At 36.0% G+C, this 19,888-nt stretch overlaps 1 protein-coding gene across 6 annotated transcripts in view; it reads right to left on the bottom strand.

Annotated features, from left to right (window-relative positions):
* LOC106083452 (neurobeachin) overlaps positions 1-19,888 on the bottom strand; it is a 414,708-nt gene that overhangs the window by 295,606 nt on the left and 99,214 nt on the right. For all 6 annotated transcript variants that reach the window (XM_013246475.2, XM_059367989.1, XM_059367990.1 and 3 more), the window contains exon 2: positions 5,594-5,698. In XM_013246475.2, the coding sequence (XP_013101929.2) occupies positions 5,594-5,698 (105 nt within the window). The remainder of the gene's footprint in view (positions 1-5,593; positions 5,699-19,888) is intronic.

Raw genomic sequence — 19,888 nt, 5'->3', positions numbered from 1 at the left:
GTATGTGTTTGTGTGTGCCCTTCTGTGAGCAAAAAGCGTATGGGAATGGATAACGATGCATGCAGTGAAATTTGTTTAAAAAGTTTCTTCATCTTTTGTGGTTAGCTGTTGAAAAAGAAACGAGTGGCAACATTTTTCTTATTTCTGTTTTTAAAAAGAATAAAATATAAAGTATTACAAACACTTAACAAAGTGGTGAAACAAATGGTTTTGCTAACAGGAGTTGTCTAAAAGTTTGGGTCAAGGCATAATTGAGGTAACCCCATATGTTGTGGTGGGTACAAAGAAAAGCAAGTGGTCTGCAAAAGTTATGTTTGGTTGAAAAGTTTCGAAGTAGGGGAAATAGACATATAAAAGCAAAGGCGCCTGAAAGTATACTATGCTTGAGAGAGTCAACTAAATTAATAAAGAATAGTGAAAAAAACTAAGGGAAAACATTCTAAAAAGTAAATTAAATGGAAAAATTAAAGAATTTGCAGTTGATTACCAAAGACTTAAAAAATTGGTTGAACAAAGCAACGAAGGTTTGGCAAAAATTTGCGTATTATCACTACTAAAGAACGTTTATTGATCCAACTTTTCTTTTTGTTTTCCACGTTTTGGATTACAGGTTATCCCTTGAAGATTTTGTGGCATGTCTAGAATTTAATTTGTCTCGGATTTATTACCTCTATAGGCTTTTGAATAATTTCTATACTTTAATAGATTTTTTTAAACAATCTGCAGGGTTTTTACCACTGGTAGAGAAAACAACATAGAATATACCCTCCATCCAATGGCATTTGTGATCACAAGAAATTTTATAGCTTAAAATTTGCTGTGTTAACCAAAATCTGAATTAACAAAAACAAATAATGTGGATTTATCTTGCCTTGCACTCTGCAAGTAATCCCTAACAATTACATTGGGTTTTAGAATGTCAACTCCAGCAAAAAGTCCACAAAATACGTTTCTGTTGTTTGTCTCACGTACTGCCACGTTAAAATGAAACCAAAGAGACTTACGGCAACTAATCTCTAGATAATAAATTTTTGTCTGTATAAAAAAGAAAAACCAAGAAGGTGAAGTGTTTTTCCGAAATGCCTTGTGACATAAATCAAAAAGTCAACAAAAATTTTAACTACCCCCTCTGAAAGACCATCTCAAATTTACAAAAGCAGTCATAGCAGTCCCTTAGCTGCTACCTTGCAGTAAACATAGAGTGTCATCATTTTTTTTTACACCTTCCCAACCCAAAGAAGGCATTAATTTTATGAAAGGAAAAGACCTTAGATAAGCATAGAAGAAGGGGAGAGCGCAAAGAAGGAAGGGGCTATCAAAAAGGGGGATAAAAAAATTTGATGGTGCGTGATTTAAATACGAAAAGGAAGTGAAAAATAACAATTTTGAGACACCATCACAAAAAAGCAACAAAATAGACAAAACATCAGGACAAGTTACCGCAACCTCCCACCAAGTGGCACGGTCACGCTTCACATACGTTGCATACATAGACAAATATCCATATGTGATTGTTAAAGCCTAAATGGCAGTGTGATGTATTCACACAAACATACGTTCATATTTTAACACAGGAGACGCCGAAGACATTGAATAAGCGGAAATGTTTAATTCGAAAATGACATCTTGTTAACGCCATATTGTGCGAGTGAACTACGCAAAAAGAGAGACGAAGAGAGGGGACGCATATGGCAAGCAAACAAGAAATGAGTTACTGTCATTGTGTTTTGCAATACCATCAATCTATTCCCTTGCAAAGAACGTTAAAACACTCTAAAAATTTTCATTCTTTTAATAAAAAAAAGTCAAACAATATTTCCAAAAATGTGTTGTCAAAATTTTATTCCTAAAAACGTAGTGCCAACATTTTAGTTGTTAAGCAAATTTTATATCAAGTTGTGGAAAATGGGAAAATACGTAGTCCCAATTTGTCAAAATTGTATTGTTCAAAAAATGTTGTCCCGATTTTAGATTTTGGCAATATAATTTGTATAAGGAAATTGAAAATGTTGTCAAAATTTCTTTTCCACGTTCAGTCGAAATTGTATTTCTTACGAAATTTTTAAATATTTTTATACCACAACCATAGGATGGGGTTATACTAATCTAGTCATTCGGTTTGCAACACCTCGAAATATTCGTCTAAGACCTCATAAAGCTTATATATTTTCGATCATCTCGAGGTTCTATGTTCATCTAGCCATGTCCGTCCGTCTGTCGAAATCACGATAGTGGGGGAACACGGAAAGCTAACTGCTTGAAATTTTGCACAGATACTTAGGGTTAACGTAGGCCATCGGGGATTGCAAATGGGCCATAACGGTTCAGATAAGGATATAGCTCCCATATAAAACGATCTCCCGATTTGACTTCTTCAGCTCTTACAAACCGCATTTTTGTCCGATTTGGATGAAATTTAGAAAGTAGTGTTTTGATATGCCTTTCGACATCTGTTCAAATCGGTATGGTTCAAATCCGTATGGTTCAAATCGGTCTATAACCTGATATAGCCCCAATATAAACCAATCTGCCGTTTTGAATTCTTGAGTCCGTACAAGCCGCAATTTTTGTCCGATTTGGCTGATATTTTGCATTTGACGACGTCCAACAACTATGCCAAATATAGTCCAAATCAGTCTACAATCTAAAATGGTCCCCGTGTAAACCTGTTTCTCGATCATCCATGTTCGGTTCCTAGAAGCTTCAATTTTTGCTGGTTGAACAAAAGTTTGGTATGTAGAATAAAATTATCCACTTCAACTAAATTTATTTTATATAAATTTTTAGTAGAATCCATGGTGGTGGGTTCCCAGGATTCGGCCCAGCAGAAATAAGCACGCTTTAACTTATTAATCTTTAAAAAATTTTGGCAAAATTAAATTTCTATAGCAAATTTTCTCAAAATTTTATTTTTACAGAAAATGTCAAAATTTTATTCTAAAAAAATTGTTGTCAAAATTTTATTAAAAAAATTTTAATAAAAAAAATATACAACAAATTTCTAAAAAAATTATTATTTCAATAGCAATTTTTTTCAAAATGTTTTAAGGTTTTCTGATTGAGTGAGAGAGATGAGGAAGGAAGCCTTACAGGAACCCGAAGAAGACAAACTGGAATAGTATATATGTGGAGGCTTGAATACCCGGATGTCTTATATCAGAAGCAAGGGATCTGGAGTCCGCAGTGAATCTTGTTAAGGAGAACCTGGAAGGCATGCCTTCCGAAAGACCTCATGTCCAGAACGAGTATCGCCGCCTAAGAACCAATCAGGAAGGAATCAAGAGGCTCCTTAACAAGGCGAAGAGGTAGAACTCGACAAAGGGTTGCATCGAATATCGTAAGGATCGCATATCTTGAGGATCGAAAATCGTGAGGATCGCATATCTTGAGGATCGAAAATCGTGAGGTTCGAATATCGTGAGGACCGAATATCGAGAGGACCGAATATCGTGAGGACCGAATATCGTGAGGACCGAATATCGTGAGGATCGAATATCTTGAGGATCGAATATTTTAAGGACCGAATATTTTGAGGACCGAATATCGTGAGGACCGAATATCGTGAGGACCGAATATCGTGAGGTTAAAGAATGAGTCGAGGAGAGCAAATAGGAGTTTCTGAGGGAAATTCTGCGGATAATCAGAGGACACTAGTGAAGCAACTTAATTGGCCATAGTACTCTCCAAGGATCCTAGCACGCCAAGCTCCCTGGGGCGAACTCATGCCGAAAACAACCAGGAGATGATGGAGCTATTAATGGAGGCATATTTTCCGGCCAGCCAGGACGACGATCAGTATATCGCAATACCCATGTAAGAGCTAAATCCATGGAAGATCCTATCGGTGACAACGTAGATGAGAAAAAGATAGCGTAGGTGCTCCGCACTTTTCGGCCGTTCAAATCGGCCGAACCAGACGGTATTGTCCCGGTGATGCTGCAAGAATCCCTATCCTACATACCAAGGTCCTGGAGGGGGGTCAAGGTGGTATTTGTCCCCAGTACGGCAAAGGATTAAAAGCCAATCCGTCTGTCACCGTTTTTACTTAAAACTCTGGAAGGATTGATAGACCTGAATGTCGAATAATTCCAGTGCATACCTCTAGGGGAAGTAGGTGGGAACTGTCCTACATGATGTGGAACGGGAGGCATGAGTGTAGAAAGGCCTCTGGGGCATGGGCTAAGCACACCAGAAAAGTTTTAGACACCCTCCCCCCCATCCCCTACAAAAATTTGAAATTTCATTGTTTTCGGTAAAATTTGCTTTTTTTATTGCTATTCAAAGGGTTTTCGAGTTCAAAGATGAGCTATATTGGACTATATCTTGGTATAGCCCCCATTTTCACCGATCTGCCGATTTTAGGTCTTATGCTCATAAAAGGCGCATTTTTTATCTGATTTCGCTGAAATTTGGAATAGTGACCTATGTAAGGCTTTTCGACATCCAATCCCCGTATGGTACAGATTTATCTTCATTTGGTTATAGCTGCCATATACACCGATTTCCCGCTTTAGGGTCTTGGGCCTACGAAAGGCTTACCAATTAAGCTTAAATTTAACACAATGGCCGATAATGGCCAAGAACGGGCTATATATAAAACGATCTACCCATTTAAGGTCTTGGACCTATAAAAGCCGCATTTGTTATACGATTTCGCAGAAATTTGACACAGCGACCTAAGATAGGCTCCGTTTCTTTGCTTTTAAGGTGGAGTTTAGAAAACTTTATCAAAATTTTATTGACAGAGCATTTTTTGTCAAAATTTAATATCTTAGAAAATTTTATTTTTTCTTTGAAAAATAATTAAAAATTTTATTTTAATAGCAAATTTTGTCTCAATTTTATTTCGATAGAAAATTTTGCAAAATTTAATATCCATGATTTTTTTTTAAATTGTATACCTATAGTAACTTTTTCAAAAATTATGTCAAAATATTATTTAAAAGTATTTTGATAAAATCTTATTTCGTACAAAACTTTTTAAAATTTTTATTTGCTTAAAAAAATTTATTTCCATACATAATTTTTTTAAAATTTTATTTTTTTTTTTCAAATTTGTATTTACAAATTTTTCAAAGTTTTATTTCTATGGAAAAAATTGTGTCCAAATTGTATTTCTTTGGAGAATTTTTTCAAAAATAAGTTTTTTTTTCTTGTGTATTTCGAACTACACCCCTTTGTCAAATGGCTTTTAAAAAGGGATGTGGCACCCACCCTTTTGTCATAACCATCATCGTCGTCATCACACAGTTCTCACATACATAGATCATGGTGTCATGTCTTCAGTGTGCGTTTTTTTTTCTTTGTTTTTCTCCGATTTCTAAGAATATGTCACGTCAATTTTCCGAACAAAATATCCACAAGGGATGAGGACAGGAGAAGGGTTCTCTCCTTTCCTTAAAAGGGTGGAATATTTTAAATTAATTTTGAAAAAAATCAACACCATATGTTCAAGAGACTAATGGCATTAAATAGGGGGGAGAAGAAAAAGAAGTCTCATATTGATAAATGTCAAAGATATTTTTGAAATTCATGGTACAGGGGTTGGCAGAGGTGGTGGTAATTATTGGCATAAATTAAATTATCAACTTACCTGTAAATTTGGTGGACAATGATCTAGTAATTCTAACATGTGTTTGATATTTTGTGCATCTTGTATGACAAAATTTAATTCCATATCAAATTCACCGCCAACGAGCTGGAAAAAGAGAAAAGAAAAAAAATGTATTATTAAAACGAAGATTTCAAGGAAAAATGAAAATGTGACATTTTGAGAGCAAGACCATGTTAAGAAAATTTATCGATTCACAATCCTTTAAGCCTGAAGATATTTGAGCCAGTATGCAAATATATAAACATAAACAATGAAAACATATAAACCAAAATAAGTCTTAGTACAAAAAATCACCGCTTGCTGCACCTACCTACTTGCACTACATATAACCATCATGGCATTTGTAAATCTACACCCAGTAGTGTTTAATATTTTTTGCCTTCCATCCATCATTGCTCTCAACTAGCACATCCATCATCAACTGTTGCCATAGTTCATTATGGCACTCAACAAAACACCTTAGTGTCTGTAACGAACAAACGATGTTGAGATAATAATCGTTCTTTTCTCTCTGGTCCTTTGACACTATCCATTGCCTATTACGAGCAGCAGCAGCAGCAACACAAGCACCATCATTACCACAACCACCATTAACACTGCTGTGTGTAACAGTGTTTTTAAACTGGACAAAGAGAATTCTGTTTGGTTTTTTTGTGCAACTAACCAACTAAAAGCATATTTTGTTTATAATTATGAAAGCTTATCTAAACACACACACACACAAACCCAAACAAATGTGCACACAAACGGACTTTGTTGAAGGAGAAAAAACAAAAACAAGCAGACAAATAAGCTTTTCAAAGAGAAGTGTTTTAGTAGTAGTAGTTATTTGCCTTTCATCTCTTTTATATATTAATCCCCAATGATTTTTATCTTCCATGGTATAAGTGTGAGTGTAAGAACACACACATATACTCGTACCTAAGCAGATAGTAAAAAATAAAATGCTTCAGCTAAAGACAATTCAAATGAACGAAGGTATAACAACTACAGCATTAAGAACTTTCTTTTAAACAACATATGCCATAAATGAGGCAATCCACTAGAGATTGAAAGTTTAGGAAAAGTTAAAAATTTAAGATCCACAGAAAAATTTTATAGGCAACTAGCTGAACCGGAACAGCTTCGCTGCGCTTTCTTTTACTTTATATGGAAAACAATAATTTTTAAAATTTTATTATTCTGCATTTATATGTATGCCTCTTAGATAACAATATTTTACTGACGAGTGCCTTTCCTATATGATCGCAGATGGTCTAGCTATCTTAGGAAGTTTTTATACCCTAATATACTAATTTCGTCATTCTGTTTGTAACTCCTCGAAATGTTCGTCTAAGGTATATATATAAGGTATATATATTCTTGATCGTCATGAAATTTTAAGTCGATCAAGCCATGTCCGTCTGCCTGTCTGCCGAGAGCCCCCTAACTTTCGAAAGAGTAATGCTAGCCGCTTGAAATTTAGCACAAATACTTCTTATTAGCGTTGGGGTCGGTTGGGATTGTAAAAGTGCCATATCGGTCCATGTTTTGATATAGCTGCCATATAGACCGATGGCTCAGTTCTTATCCAATTTGGCTGAAATTTTGCATGAAGTCGGCTATGACTTCCAACAACTGTGCTAAGTATAGTTGAAATCGGTCCATAACCTGATATAGCTGTCATATATCTGGCGTCTTGACTTCATTAGCCGCTAGAGGGCGCAATTCTTATAGGATTTGGCTAAAACTTTTGCATGACGTTCAAATCGTTCCAAAACCTGATATAGCTTCCATATAAACCGTTTTGGAATCTTGACTTCTTGAGCCTCTAGGGGGCGCAATTATTATCCGATTTGACTGAAATTTTGTACAACGACTTCTCCCATGACCTTCAATATAAATTTTATTGGGTTGCCCAAAGAGTAAAAGTCGGCGTTGACAAATTTTTTCACAGCTTGTGACTCTGTAATTGCATTCTTTCTTCTGTCAGTTATCAGCTGTTACTTTTAGCTTGCTTTAGAAAAAAAGTGTAAAAAAAGTATATTTGATTAAAGTTCATTCTAAGTTTTATTAAAAATGCATTTACTTTCTTTTAAAAAATCCGCAATTACTTTTTGGGCAACCCAATATTATGCAGACGACACCGCCCGACTTTTGCCTTTCCTTACTGGTTTTATTTTATATTACTTTAGATGTGCAAACTAAAATTCGCTTAAACCCTTTCGCTTTGTACTTAAGACTAATTCCTGATTAAGAATGATTTTTTGGGGGTGGTATGGCTACCCAAACTTTTCGCCTCGAATGTCGTTATCAAATTCGATCTCTACTTTCTAACATTTAAGTTTCATATGGTAATGTTCGGTAAGTACTTTTGGTTTTGGGGGATGTTTTGTCACATACTGGTCCTGAAAGTAAATACAAAATTCGGGCCCTGCTCTCAAATATCTTTTATTTGAGCCCCATACTGCCATCTTCAGGAAAAAAGTTCTGTTTGAGGGTGAGGTGGACCCCCATAGACTGGTATCGAAAGTATGTACCCTCTATGGACCCTATGGACCCCCATAGGCTGGTATCGAGAGTAGATATCAGTTTCGTGTTCTACTCTCAAATAACTCTCACTTGAGTCTCATATAGGTTAGTAAATATTTCCTGTTTGGGATGGTTTTAGGGTTGAGTGGCCCACCCAACACTTAGACAAAAATTAAATATCAGATTCGTTTTCTCTCAATAACTCCCAAATAATTTTCATTTGAGGCCCATATTGCCATGAATGGTCCACATACCTCGTTTTCGGGTTTTGCTAGTTGGGCGACCCCGCTGGTACCACACCCCAAATTTGGATACCAAGTTTGTGTTTTTGGATCACTGCCAAAACAACTTTTAATGGATGCCAAAAAAATTGGCTTCAATTAAACGTTGACCAAATTTCATTTTAATAGGAAATTTTGACAAAATTTACTTAAATAGGACATTTCGTCAAAATTATATTAAATTTGGAATTTCGTCAAAATTTATTAAATAAGAAATTTTGTCAAAATTTTATTAAATAAGAAATTTTGTCAAAATTGTATTAAATTTTGTGAAAGTTTCATTTCCATGGAAAAATTTTACAAAATATCGTTTCGATGGGAAATTTTATTCAAATATCTTTGTTGCAAGGAATTTTGCCAAAACTTCAATATTATGGGAAATTTTGTCCTTATTTTCTTTTTTTGGGAAATTTTGTCGAAATTTTATTTTCTTTAGGAAATTTTGAAAAAAATTTAAATGCTATTGAATATTTGATTAAAACTTAAATCATAAAATTTCATTTATTTCAAAAGTTTTGTCAAAATTTCACTTCCAAAGAAAAGATTGTCAAAATTTCATTTCTATAGGAAATTTTTTCAAAATTTAATTTTTATAGGGTTCAGCCTTTTGGCTGAACCCGGCCCACTCCGCAGCTTTTCTTTAACAAAAACGTATTCTACCCTCCAATACCTGTCATTTTATACCCATATTGTTCCGACAGGTCCACTTTTGATTTTAGATGGCGTTTATGGGGAAAGAGGATGCGTCCCCTTCCGATATCAAATAATTATATAGCCTATGTTTCCTTCCAGACCAACCTACACAATCTGTGAAAATTTCGAGGAAATCGGTTCGGATATTTTTGAGTCTACACGGAACAAACACACAAACCGAGTCCCATGTAGTCGTGTTTGGCTAACATGATTTTTGGGGCGATTTTGGGCGGTGGAGTGACCCTCCTATACTGCGACCTGATTTTGTAGGCTATATTCGTAATCTACTCCCGAATAACTTTCATTTGAGCCCATATCGATAGGAACGTTTAATTTGTCTGCTTGGAAGATTTTTGGGTATTTGCATCCAATTCTCAATACAATACTCGTATTCCACTCTTCAATACCTGTAATTTGATACCCATATTGTCCACATCGGTGCAGTTGGGATTTTGTGTGATGTTTTTGGGATAATGGGCGGGCCCGTTGAGAAATTATAATGCCTATTACTCCTTCCTGGCCATATTCGTAATCTACTCCGTAATCTACCACTGTCATCCAACCAAACTATTTTAGGTGGTTTTGGGGTTGGGGTGACCCCAGTTACTTGGACCCAATTTCTAATATGAAATTCGTACTCTACTTTCATTTTTTGGGTAAGGGGGAGGGTCCGACCAACCTATACAATCTGTGGAAATTTCAAGGTAATCCGTTCAGCCGTTTTTGAGTCTATACGGAGCTAACAAACAAACACAATTTAATTCTTTTATATAAGATTTTGTCAAATTTCATTTTTATGGGAAATTTTTGTCAAGATTGTATTTCTTTAGGAAATTTTGAAAAAATTTAATTTTCGAGGACATTTTGTCAATATTTTTGTCTTTTTGGAAATCTTATCAAAATGTCGTCTCTAAAGAGATATTTTTCAGCATTTTATTGCTAATTTCTTACTCTGTGGAATGTCTCTTACAATGATATATATGTGGTTCTAGTAATTGCGAGCATGCATATGCTAAAAGTACTCTAGAACTTTCAAGGGTGGCTTATAAATATGAATACTTTGTTTGGGATTATCATAGTCGTCGTTATTCTCATTTCTCTCAGATGTGCTTTGCCACAGCCCTTCATATCCTTTACCCAACTATGGTAGTGTTGCATATGGGTGATGTTGACTTTGAAGCACATATGGTCGGCCATAGATATTGCTGATGATGCTGTCCACATTCCAAATGGATGTCCATATGCATACTACATATAAGCACAAAGACTTGCATCAAGAGGCTTTGATTAGTTGGTTTTTTTGCTTTTCATTTAATGTTTGCATTTGCATTTGCATTTCTTTTGATATTCCTTGGGTTCTTCTCCTCCATAAATTCTATATAATTTGTATGTTGATGATGCTATTTTTTCTCTTCTTCTTTGGTAAACTGTAAAATATTTGCTATTTACATATGGAATATTCTTTCATTTGTTAGCTTAGCAGTATATTAAATTTTCAAAATAAATATCTGCTTTGAAGTGTCCTTGCTGAGATAGAGAGAAGATGGTGAGTATATATATGCAAATTTTTAAGCCAATATTAAATGTAAATAAATGGAAGGCAAAAAAACTAAAAATAGTGAGTTGGTTTAATTTAATGAATTTAAAATTTTTGATATTTTTTAGGGGAAATATTGAAAACAAACTGGCAATCCAAAATGGTTGATATTACCAACATAATAAACAGACATGTGACCAATATAAAAGAATAAAAATGCATATCTATTTCAAAACAAAACAACAAAAACACTTTAAAGAGTCTCAACATTTGTGATGTGTTAAATTTCGGCCTTTGCCACGGGCCTCGTCAGATTGTTATGCCACCAAAATATTACATGCTTCCACCCACTCACTAATTACTGAGCATTGCAATGGCTGAATGAAATGTTGGGTCTTGTTATTCAACCTTTTCTTATAGCGCAGTAAGAGAAAGACATCTCCTCAAAAAGACATCTAACATCAACAACACACCCAAAGCTAAAGACTTGTTATCCAGACAAACTTCGCTTGCCATAGAATAACTTAACTCAATATGTGCATATTAACCACATATTTCTCAACGTGCCGATGGTGCTTTTATTAATTTCTTTGCGCTTCTTTAGTTTGGTCACAAAATTTTATTTTGTTGTTGGTTTGGTGGCATAACAGTCTGATGAGGTCCCGCCCCTTGATACATTTAACACACCACAAATGCTGAGACCCTTTAAAGTGTTTTTCTTGCTTCTATTTATTTCAAAACAAAAACACTTTAAAGGGTCTCAGCATTTGTGGTGTGTTAAATGTATCAAGGGGCGGGCTGCAATTATCGCTATTTCGGCCTTTGCCAGGGGCCTCATCAGACTGTTATGCCACCAAACCAACAACAAAATAAAATTTTGTGACCAAACTAAAGAAGCGCAAAGAAATTAATAAAAGCACCATCGGCACGTTGAGAAATATGTGGTTAATATGCACATATTGAGTTAAGTTATTCTATGGCAAGCAAAGTTTGTCTGGATAACAAGTCATTAGCTTTGTGTGTGTTCTTGATGTTAAATGTCTTTTTGAGGAGATGTTGGCTGTGAAAAATTTAACTTTCTCTTACTGCACTATAACAAAAGGTTGAATAACAAGACCCAACATTTCATTCAGCCATTGCACTGCACACACTAATTAGTGAGTGGGTGGAAGCATGTAATATTTTGGTGGCATAACAGTCTGATGAGGCCCGTGGCAAAGGACGAAATCGCGATCATTGCAGTCCGCCCCTTGATACATTTAACACACCACAAATGTTGAGACTCTTTAAAGTGTTTTTGTTGTTTTGTTTTGAAATAGAGACAAGAAATAAAAACACATCGGTCTAAGCTGGTTAAACCAACAACAAAATGAAATTTTGTGACCAAACTAAAGAAGCGCAAAAAAATTTAATTTTATAAAAACTTCCATTTTCTATGCTTGGGAAAGTTTTCATAAAAATTTTTTACTTTTGAAAATTTTGTCAAATATTACATTGTGTAAGAAATTCGGTCATAATACTATTTCTCATCCTCAAAAACTTTTTCTGTGCTTAAAACATTTATCTCACCATCCATTGAACAATGCTAATACACTTTACCACCACCATTACTTAGCAATTTCACCTTTGCAATAAAAATTTAAAAAATTACACTTCTAAAGGTTTACAATTATGGTTATAAATTGGTTTATACTCGTGGTCATTGTCATGCCAAGTATGATTTTTTGCCATTTTCGTGTTGGCATTTTTTTTTTTTAATTTTTAAAATGGAAATATGTGAAAAACATACAATTGGGCATGCAATTTATGTCAGACACAGTGAATGTTATTAATTTTTATAGTAACGATGGGATAATGCATATGCATTGTTATTATAATGTGTGCACAATTGACGTTTATTCATGTGAGCATTTTGTTAAGGACATTAATTGGCATTTAACATAATTGAGCAGGATGCAAATTAAAAAAAAAAAATTTAAATTTAATATCATAAATGGAATAAAGGACATATGTGTAATGGATGTGATTAAAACTTTTTAAAATAAAAAAAGAGTACAAATGTGGTGAAGTAGACAAAGTTTGCAACAAAAAAGAAATAAAAAAAAAAATATATATAAGTAAGAGCGTGCTTAGTTCGGCCGGGCCGAATCTTATATACCCTCCGCTATGGATCGCATTTGTCGGGTTCTAAGCGTGATATCTCTTTTTAGGCAAACAAAGAATATTGAATAAGAACTGTTATGCTATTGAGCTATATCAAGTAATAGTCCGATTCGGACCATAAAAATAAATTGATTGCATTTTATAATATTTCAGTCAATTCGGATAAGAATTGAGCCTTATAGGGGCTAAACAAGCAAAATCGGGACATTGGTTTATATGGGAGCTGAATCAACCTATAAATCGATTCAGACAATATTGGGCACGTATGATGAAGGTCATGCGAAAAGCCGTTGTACAAAATTTCTGCCAAATCGGATGGGAATTACACCCTCTAGATGCTCAAGAAGTCAAAATTCAAGATCAGTTTTAATGGCAGCTATATCAGGTTATGTACCGATGTGCGCCATACATAATACAGTTGTTGGAACAGGTATCAGAACAAATAAATTGCAAAATTACAGCCAAATTGGATTTGAAATGTGCCCTCTAAAAGCTGACGAAATCAAGACCCAGGAACTGTTTATATGGCAGCTATATCAAAACATTGACCGATTTGAACCATACTTAGCGCAGTTGTGATACCAAAACACCACGTGCAAAATTTAAGTCAAATCGGACGAGAATTGCGCCCTCTAGAGGCTCAAGAAGTAAAAACCCAAGATCGGTTTATGTGGCAGCTATATCAAAACATGGACCGATTTGGCCCATTTACAATCCCAACCGACCTACACAAATAAAAAGTATTTGTGCAAAATTTCAAGCGGCTAGCTTACTCCTTCGACAGTTAGCGTGCTTTCGACAGACAGAAGGACGGACATGGCTAGATCGATTTAAAATGACATGACGATCAAGAATACTTATACTCTATGGGGTCTCAGACGCATATTTCGAGGTGTTACAAACAGAATGACGAAATTAGTATACCTCCATCCTATGGTGGAGGGTATAAAAATTTATCAGTAAGGAATTTTTGCAATTTTTTAATAATTTTGTTACAGAAATTGCTGGTTAATTAAATTTTGATAAACTATTGAGTTGTCCAAAAAGTAATTGCGGATTTTTCATATAGTCGGCGTTGACAAATTTTGTCACAGCTTGTGACTCTGTAATTGCATTCTTTCTTCTGTCAGTTATCAGCTGTTACATTTAGCTTGCTTTAGAAAAAAAGTGCAAAAAAAGTATATTTGATTAAAGTTCATTCTAAGTTGTATTAAAAATGCATTTACTTTCTTTTAAAAAAACCGCATTTACTTTTTGGGCAACCCAATATACTATTAAATTATTTGTTTTTTTAAATTGTCTCTATTTAAAAATGACCTTTTAACCTTATCTACATGCGTCTTTGGTTATGAATTAATTTTCAAACCACTATACCCCTGGAGAAATTAAATCACTTAAATTCTATTGAAATATTCAATAATTAAATACATTTTACAATAACCTTTCTGCATAATTAATTAAAACAGCTAATGGCTATGCAATAAATATTTTAATAGCCAAATCTGTATATAAGCACGCACACATACACCAACACAACAACACACTATGCCATGGTTTCGAATGTCCCTAAGTTAAACACACGCAAGCAATCACACTCACACACACACACACATATTTACTTATATTTATATTTAAGCTAATTTATTTTCATAGAAATCTGGCAGGCAATTTCCAATAAAAATCTATTTTTTTTCTTCTTCATTTGCCTTTCATTCTCATTATAACAATCCATTGGCAAAGAAGCATAAATTTCTCAGCAAACATTACCTGATGACATCCCATGAAGATTTTAATTAAGCCCTAGGAAGCTTATTAAATAGTACGCCCACACAAGGGCTGCTAAAACAGCATGTGTACACCTACACACGCGCTTAAGCCAAATGCCAACAGCACCTGCGGAGAGAAGACTGCCTTCGATGGTGATGTTAATAACAAAACAATTATTTGTAGGCTCTAAATCATATGGAAAGAAATTTGGCATTAATTTCCAACAGACATTGAAACGGCAGCAGCCAGGCAGGCAGGCTGGCATCTAGGAGAAAAGCCAAGGGCCAGAAACACTTAAACGCAGGCTTATACACCGAGAATAGCCCTATTATTAAAAGAGATAGATGGGAATAACTCTAAGCTAATGTACACATATGGTGGGGCAAATATTTAACTTGAGCTCTAATATAAAGGATGGCATAACTTTTTTTATTTGCCATTTAACCAAGGGGTGCGAAAACCTAAAAAAATCACTTAACAAAACAGGACAGGCGGATTTTATACACCAAGGATTAAACTTAGCCATGGGTGATGTGAACTCGAACATGCAAATCCATCGTTTTTAAGGTAATTTTCAAACACATCATCATTTAGACATAATCATATAACCCTTAATGTCAAGCAGTCAAAAAACGGTTTATATGGCAAAGCCCATCATATAAGTCATCAATTTTTATTAAACTCGGAAGGAGTTATGATGGCAAGCATATAAAAGGGAGAAAAGTAGAAAAGTTACAAAAAAAAATCGACAGAAAAATTAAAAAAAAAAAAATTATAAAAAAATACAAAAACAAAATAAAAATTGAAAATAATTTATTAAAAAAAAATAAAACAAGTAAAACTGAGTTTATTTTAAACGCAAATTTTGCCCATGAACATTCCACTAAGGAATGCAGTCCGATTTAAGTTTCAAACTCAATTATAAGGGCCTCCTTTTTATAGCCAAGTCCGAACGGCGTGCCACAGTGCGACACTTCTTTGGAGAGAAGTTTTATATAGCACAGTACCTCACAAATGTTGCCAGCTTTAGGAAGGGAAAACCACCGCTGACAATTTTTTCTGATGGTTTCGCCAGGATTCGAACTCAGCCGGGTCAAATATTGGTTACCCACAACCATGGATTTTGCCTAAAATGTTCCCTTATTAACTCAGTTTGTATTTCCATTATTTTCTGATAAACACTTCGAGTTTTGATTGAGGCTTCAATGGTCTCAAGAAGACATATCGGAGTATCTGTTTTAAGGTGCCTATATCTATTTATGAATCTATCGGGGATGGACTCAAGTTGTCAACATTGGAATACACAAGTGTACTTCCAAATTTCACTAAAATCGGGCAAAAACATGTAAAAACGTGCAAAGTTAGGCCGGGCCGAATCTTGGGAACCCACCACCATGGATTCTGCTAAAAATGGATACAAAATAATTTTAAGATAATCGAGAGACTGGTTTATATGGGAGCTATACTAGGTTATAGACCGATTTGGACCATACTTGTCACAGTTGATGGAAGTCATAACGGAACACCACATGGAAGTCATAGTAGAACAGTGTGTACAAAATTTCAGCCAAATCGCGGCTTTTAGGGGTTCAAGAAGTCAAATCGGGAGATCGGTTTATATAAGAGCTATATCAGGTTATTGATCGATTTTGACCGTACTTGACCACAGTTGTTGGAAGTCATAACAGAAAACTACATGCGAAATTTCAGCCAAATCGGACAAAACTTGCGGCTTGTAAGGGTTCAAGAAGCCAAGTCGGGAGATCGGTTTATATGGGAGCTATATCAGACTATAGACCGATGTGGACTCTACCTGGCACAGTTGTTGAAAGTCTTAATGGAACACTAAATGGTCAATTTCAGCCAAATCGGGTAAAACTTGCGGCTTGTAAGGACTCAAGAAGTAAAATCGGGAGATTGGTTTAAGTGGGAGCTATATCAGGTTATAGACCAATTAGGGATGTACTTGACACAGTTGTTAGGAAAAGGATAACAGAAGATCCCGGCACGGAATAGCTGTGAGCACCACACAAGCTGGAACAGTGAGGTCCGATATGTGTGGTGTTTATTGCTGTCACAAGAAGCTTAACTGCGAGCTAACGGGTGCAACCACAGATTGCGGATAGAGGAATGCTTCATCCGGAGTAGCTGTAATTGCAATCGCGGACCAACAGCGGCATAGAGCGTAGAGTCTCAGTGAGAGGTCGGGTGGCACCGGCTCTTGCCCCAATACTGAGTGCCTACGAAGCTCGATATGACAAGGCGATCGGTCCTTTGGCCCGGAACGAATTTGCTCACCTATGGAAAGGAGCTTGACGAGGATCGCCACCTCCACATGAAAACTTGTTTACAACACCAACAACAACAGAACATTACATGCAAAATTTCAGCCGAATCGGACAAAAATTTCGGCTTCCAGGGGCTCCAGAAGTCAAATCGGCAGATCGGATTATATGGAAGCTATATTCAAATCTGTACCGATATGACCCATTTGCAATCTCAAATGACCTACATCAATAAGAAATATATGTGCAAAGTTTCAAACGGCTAGCTTTACGTGTTTGACCGCTATCGTGATTTCGACAGACGGACGGACATGGCTAGATCGAATCAGAATGTCGAGACGATCCAGAACATATTGGGTTGCCCAAAAAGTAATTGCGGATTTTTTAAAAGAAAGTAAATGCATTTTTAATAAAACTTAGAATGAACTTTAATCAAATAAACTTTTCTTACACTTTTTTCTAAAGCAAGCTAAAAGTAACAGCTGATAACTGACAGAAGAAAGAATGCAATTACAGAGTCACAAGCTGCGAAAAAATTTGTCAACGCCGACTATATGAAAAATCCGCAATTACTTTTTGGGCAACCCAATATATACCTTATGCGGTCTCAGATCAATATTTCAAGGTGTTACAAACGGAATGATTAGATTAGTATCACCCCATTTTGTGGTGGTGGGTATAACTAGAGCTTATAGTAGCCCAAGAAGTAAAAGTCGGAGATAGGTGTTTATGGTAATTTAAATGTGATCTCGAACATTCCATTAAGGAACAGAGGCAAACTTATCACATATTTCTGAGTGCTGTCCGGTTCAAGTTTAAGCTCAATGATATGGGGCCGATAACTGGCTTATTTGTATGTCCACGACGGCATGGGCGCATTAATATCCGCACCCTCTTTTCAACCTAACCAAAGCTATATGGGGCCTCCTTAATGCAGCCGATTCCGAACGGCGTGCTGCCGTGCCACACCTCTTTAGGGAGAAGTTTCTCTACGGAATTATACTTAACAAATGTCTCCAGCATTAGGAGGAGATAACCACCGCTAAAAATTATTTCTGATGTTCTTGCCAGGATTCGAACCCAGGCTTTCAGCGTCATAGGCGGACATGTTCACTACGGCGCTACGGTGGACTTTGTTTTTATGGTGGCTATATATACTAATGGACAGAAATGGGTGGGCTTTGGCGTGAGTATTGGAGGCATAAGTGTACTTCATGTACCAAACTTCAGCCAAATTATTGGGTTGCCCAAAAAGTAATTGCGGATTTTTAAAAAGAAAGTAAATGCATTTTTAGTAAAACTTAGAATGAACTTTAATCAAATATACTTTTTGTACACTTTTTTTCTAAAGCAAGCTAAAAGTAACAGCTGATAACTGACAGAAGAAAGAATGCAATTACAGAGTCACAAGCTGTGAAAAAAATTTGTCAACGCCGACTATATGAAAAATCCGCAATTACTTTTTGGGCAACCCAATAGATGAAAATTGAGATTTCTAGAGGCTCAATAAGTGAAATCAGGGGACCGGTTTATATGTCAGTTTAATTTAAGAGTAGAAAACGTATCTGCTATCCAATTGTCGGACCAAGTGTTTGGGGCCCCAACACCAACCCCAAAAACACCCCTAAATCGGACATTTTTACCGACCTTGGCAATATGGGACACAAATGAGAGGTATTATTGAGTAAAAAACGAATCTGATATCCAAATGTGGGACCATGTGTCTGGGGGTGCACCCCTTCTGCAAAACACCCCTCAAGCAGGACTTATTTGCTGATCATGACAATATGGGGCTTAAATAAAAGGTATTTGAGTCTAGAATTCGAATATGATGTCCAAATGTGGAACCAAGTGTTTCGGGGGCCGCCCTTCCCCAAAACCACCCCCAAAGAGCTAAAGTTTACCAGCAAAGCAATATGGAAATGAAAGAGTCTTTGGAAGTACAGCACGAATCTGATATCAATATTCGGGAAACAGTTTCTATAGGGCCAACCCACCCCACAACACCACCCATATAGGACGTATTTGCTGACCATTCCAATATGGGGCTGTAAAAAGAAGTATTTTAGAGTAGAACACGAATCTGATATATATTTCCAGGGCCAAGTAACTGAACGGCCGCCCCATCCCCCAAAACACCCTCGAAACCGGTCATGTTTGCTGACTATGGAAATATTGGGCACATATGAAAGGTATTTGGGAGTAGACCACGAATCTGATATTAACATTCGGGACCAACTGCCTAGAGGACGTCCCATATTATGGGGTAACAACCCCAAAATAGGACGTATTTGCTCACCATGGCAATTTGGGTCTTAAAAGCGAGTGGTGCTCTCCTCAAAGCGGACATATTTGCTGACTTCTGCAATGAGGGGTTCAAATGAAAGGTAGTTAAGATAAGAAAACCGAATTTGATATCCAATTTTGAGGCCTATGGCAATATGGGGTTCAAATAAATGACATTTGAGAGTAGAGCATGATGCTGATTTATTTTCAGGGCTAAGTGTGTGGGGGACAACCCCACTCTCCCAAAAGAACCTACTTCGGACATATTTACCGTCCAGGTCAATGTGTGGCTCAAATGAAAAGTATTGGGGAGTAGAACACAATACGTTTGTCCTTAGCATTGGCCGCGATCTTTAATTTGTTACACGAAAACAACTTCCTTTTCACCTTTAATTCATTCTCGGGTTAAAACATTTCAATTGTAACCCTAACGGCTTTTTTCTGCGACTTTTTCTTTTTAAAGAAAAAACAAATTTTTTCTAAAACAACTGGACTTTTTCCCATAAAATAACCCATATCATGGTACCCAAAACATACGCCTGCAGCTTTTGATCTATGTATGCACTCTGTTATAAATTCACCAACTCTTGGAGCTGGCTTGGTTGGCTGTTTGTGTGCTCACACAGTCCTTTTTTCGCTGTTACAGGCAATGTTTGCTCTAATGTAAAGTAGTAACAACCCTTACAAGTGTTTGTGGTCGTGGCGACGGTATTTGTATTTGAATTATATTCATTTTGGGGCCAAACCCAAA

This window comes from Stomoxys calcitrans, chromosome 4 (assembly GCF_963082655.1).
Source record: "Stomoxys calcitrans chromosome 4, idStoCalc2.1, whole genome shotgun sequence".
Lineage (NCBI taxonomy): Eukaryota > Metazoa > Arthropoda > Insecta > Diptera > Muscidae > Stomoxys > Stomoxys calcitrans.
The sequence above is the reverse complement of the archived record's forward strand: the minus strand, read 5'-3'. Positions and strand labels throughout refer to the sequence as shown.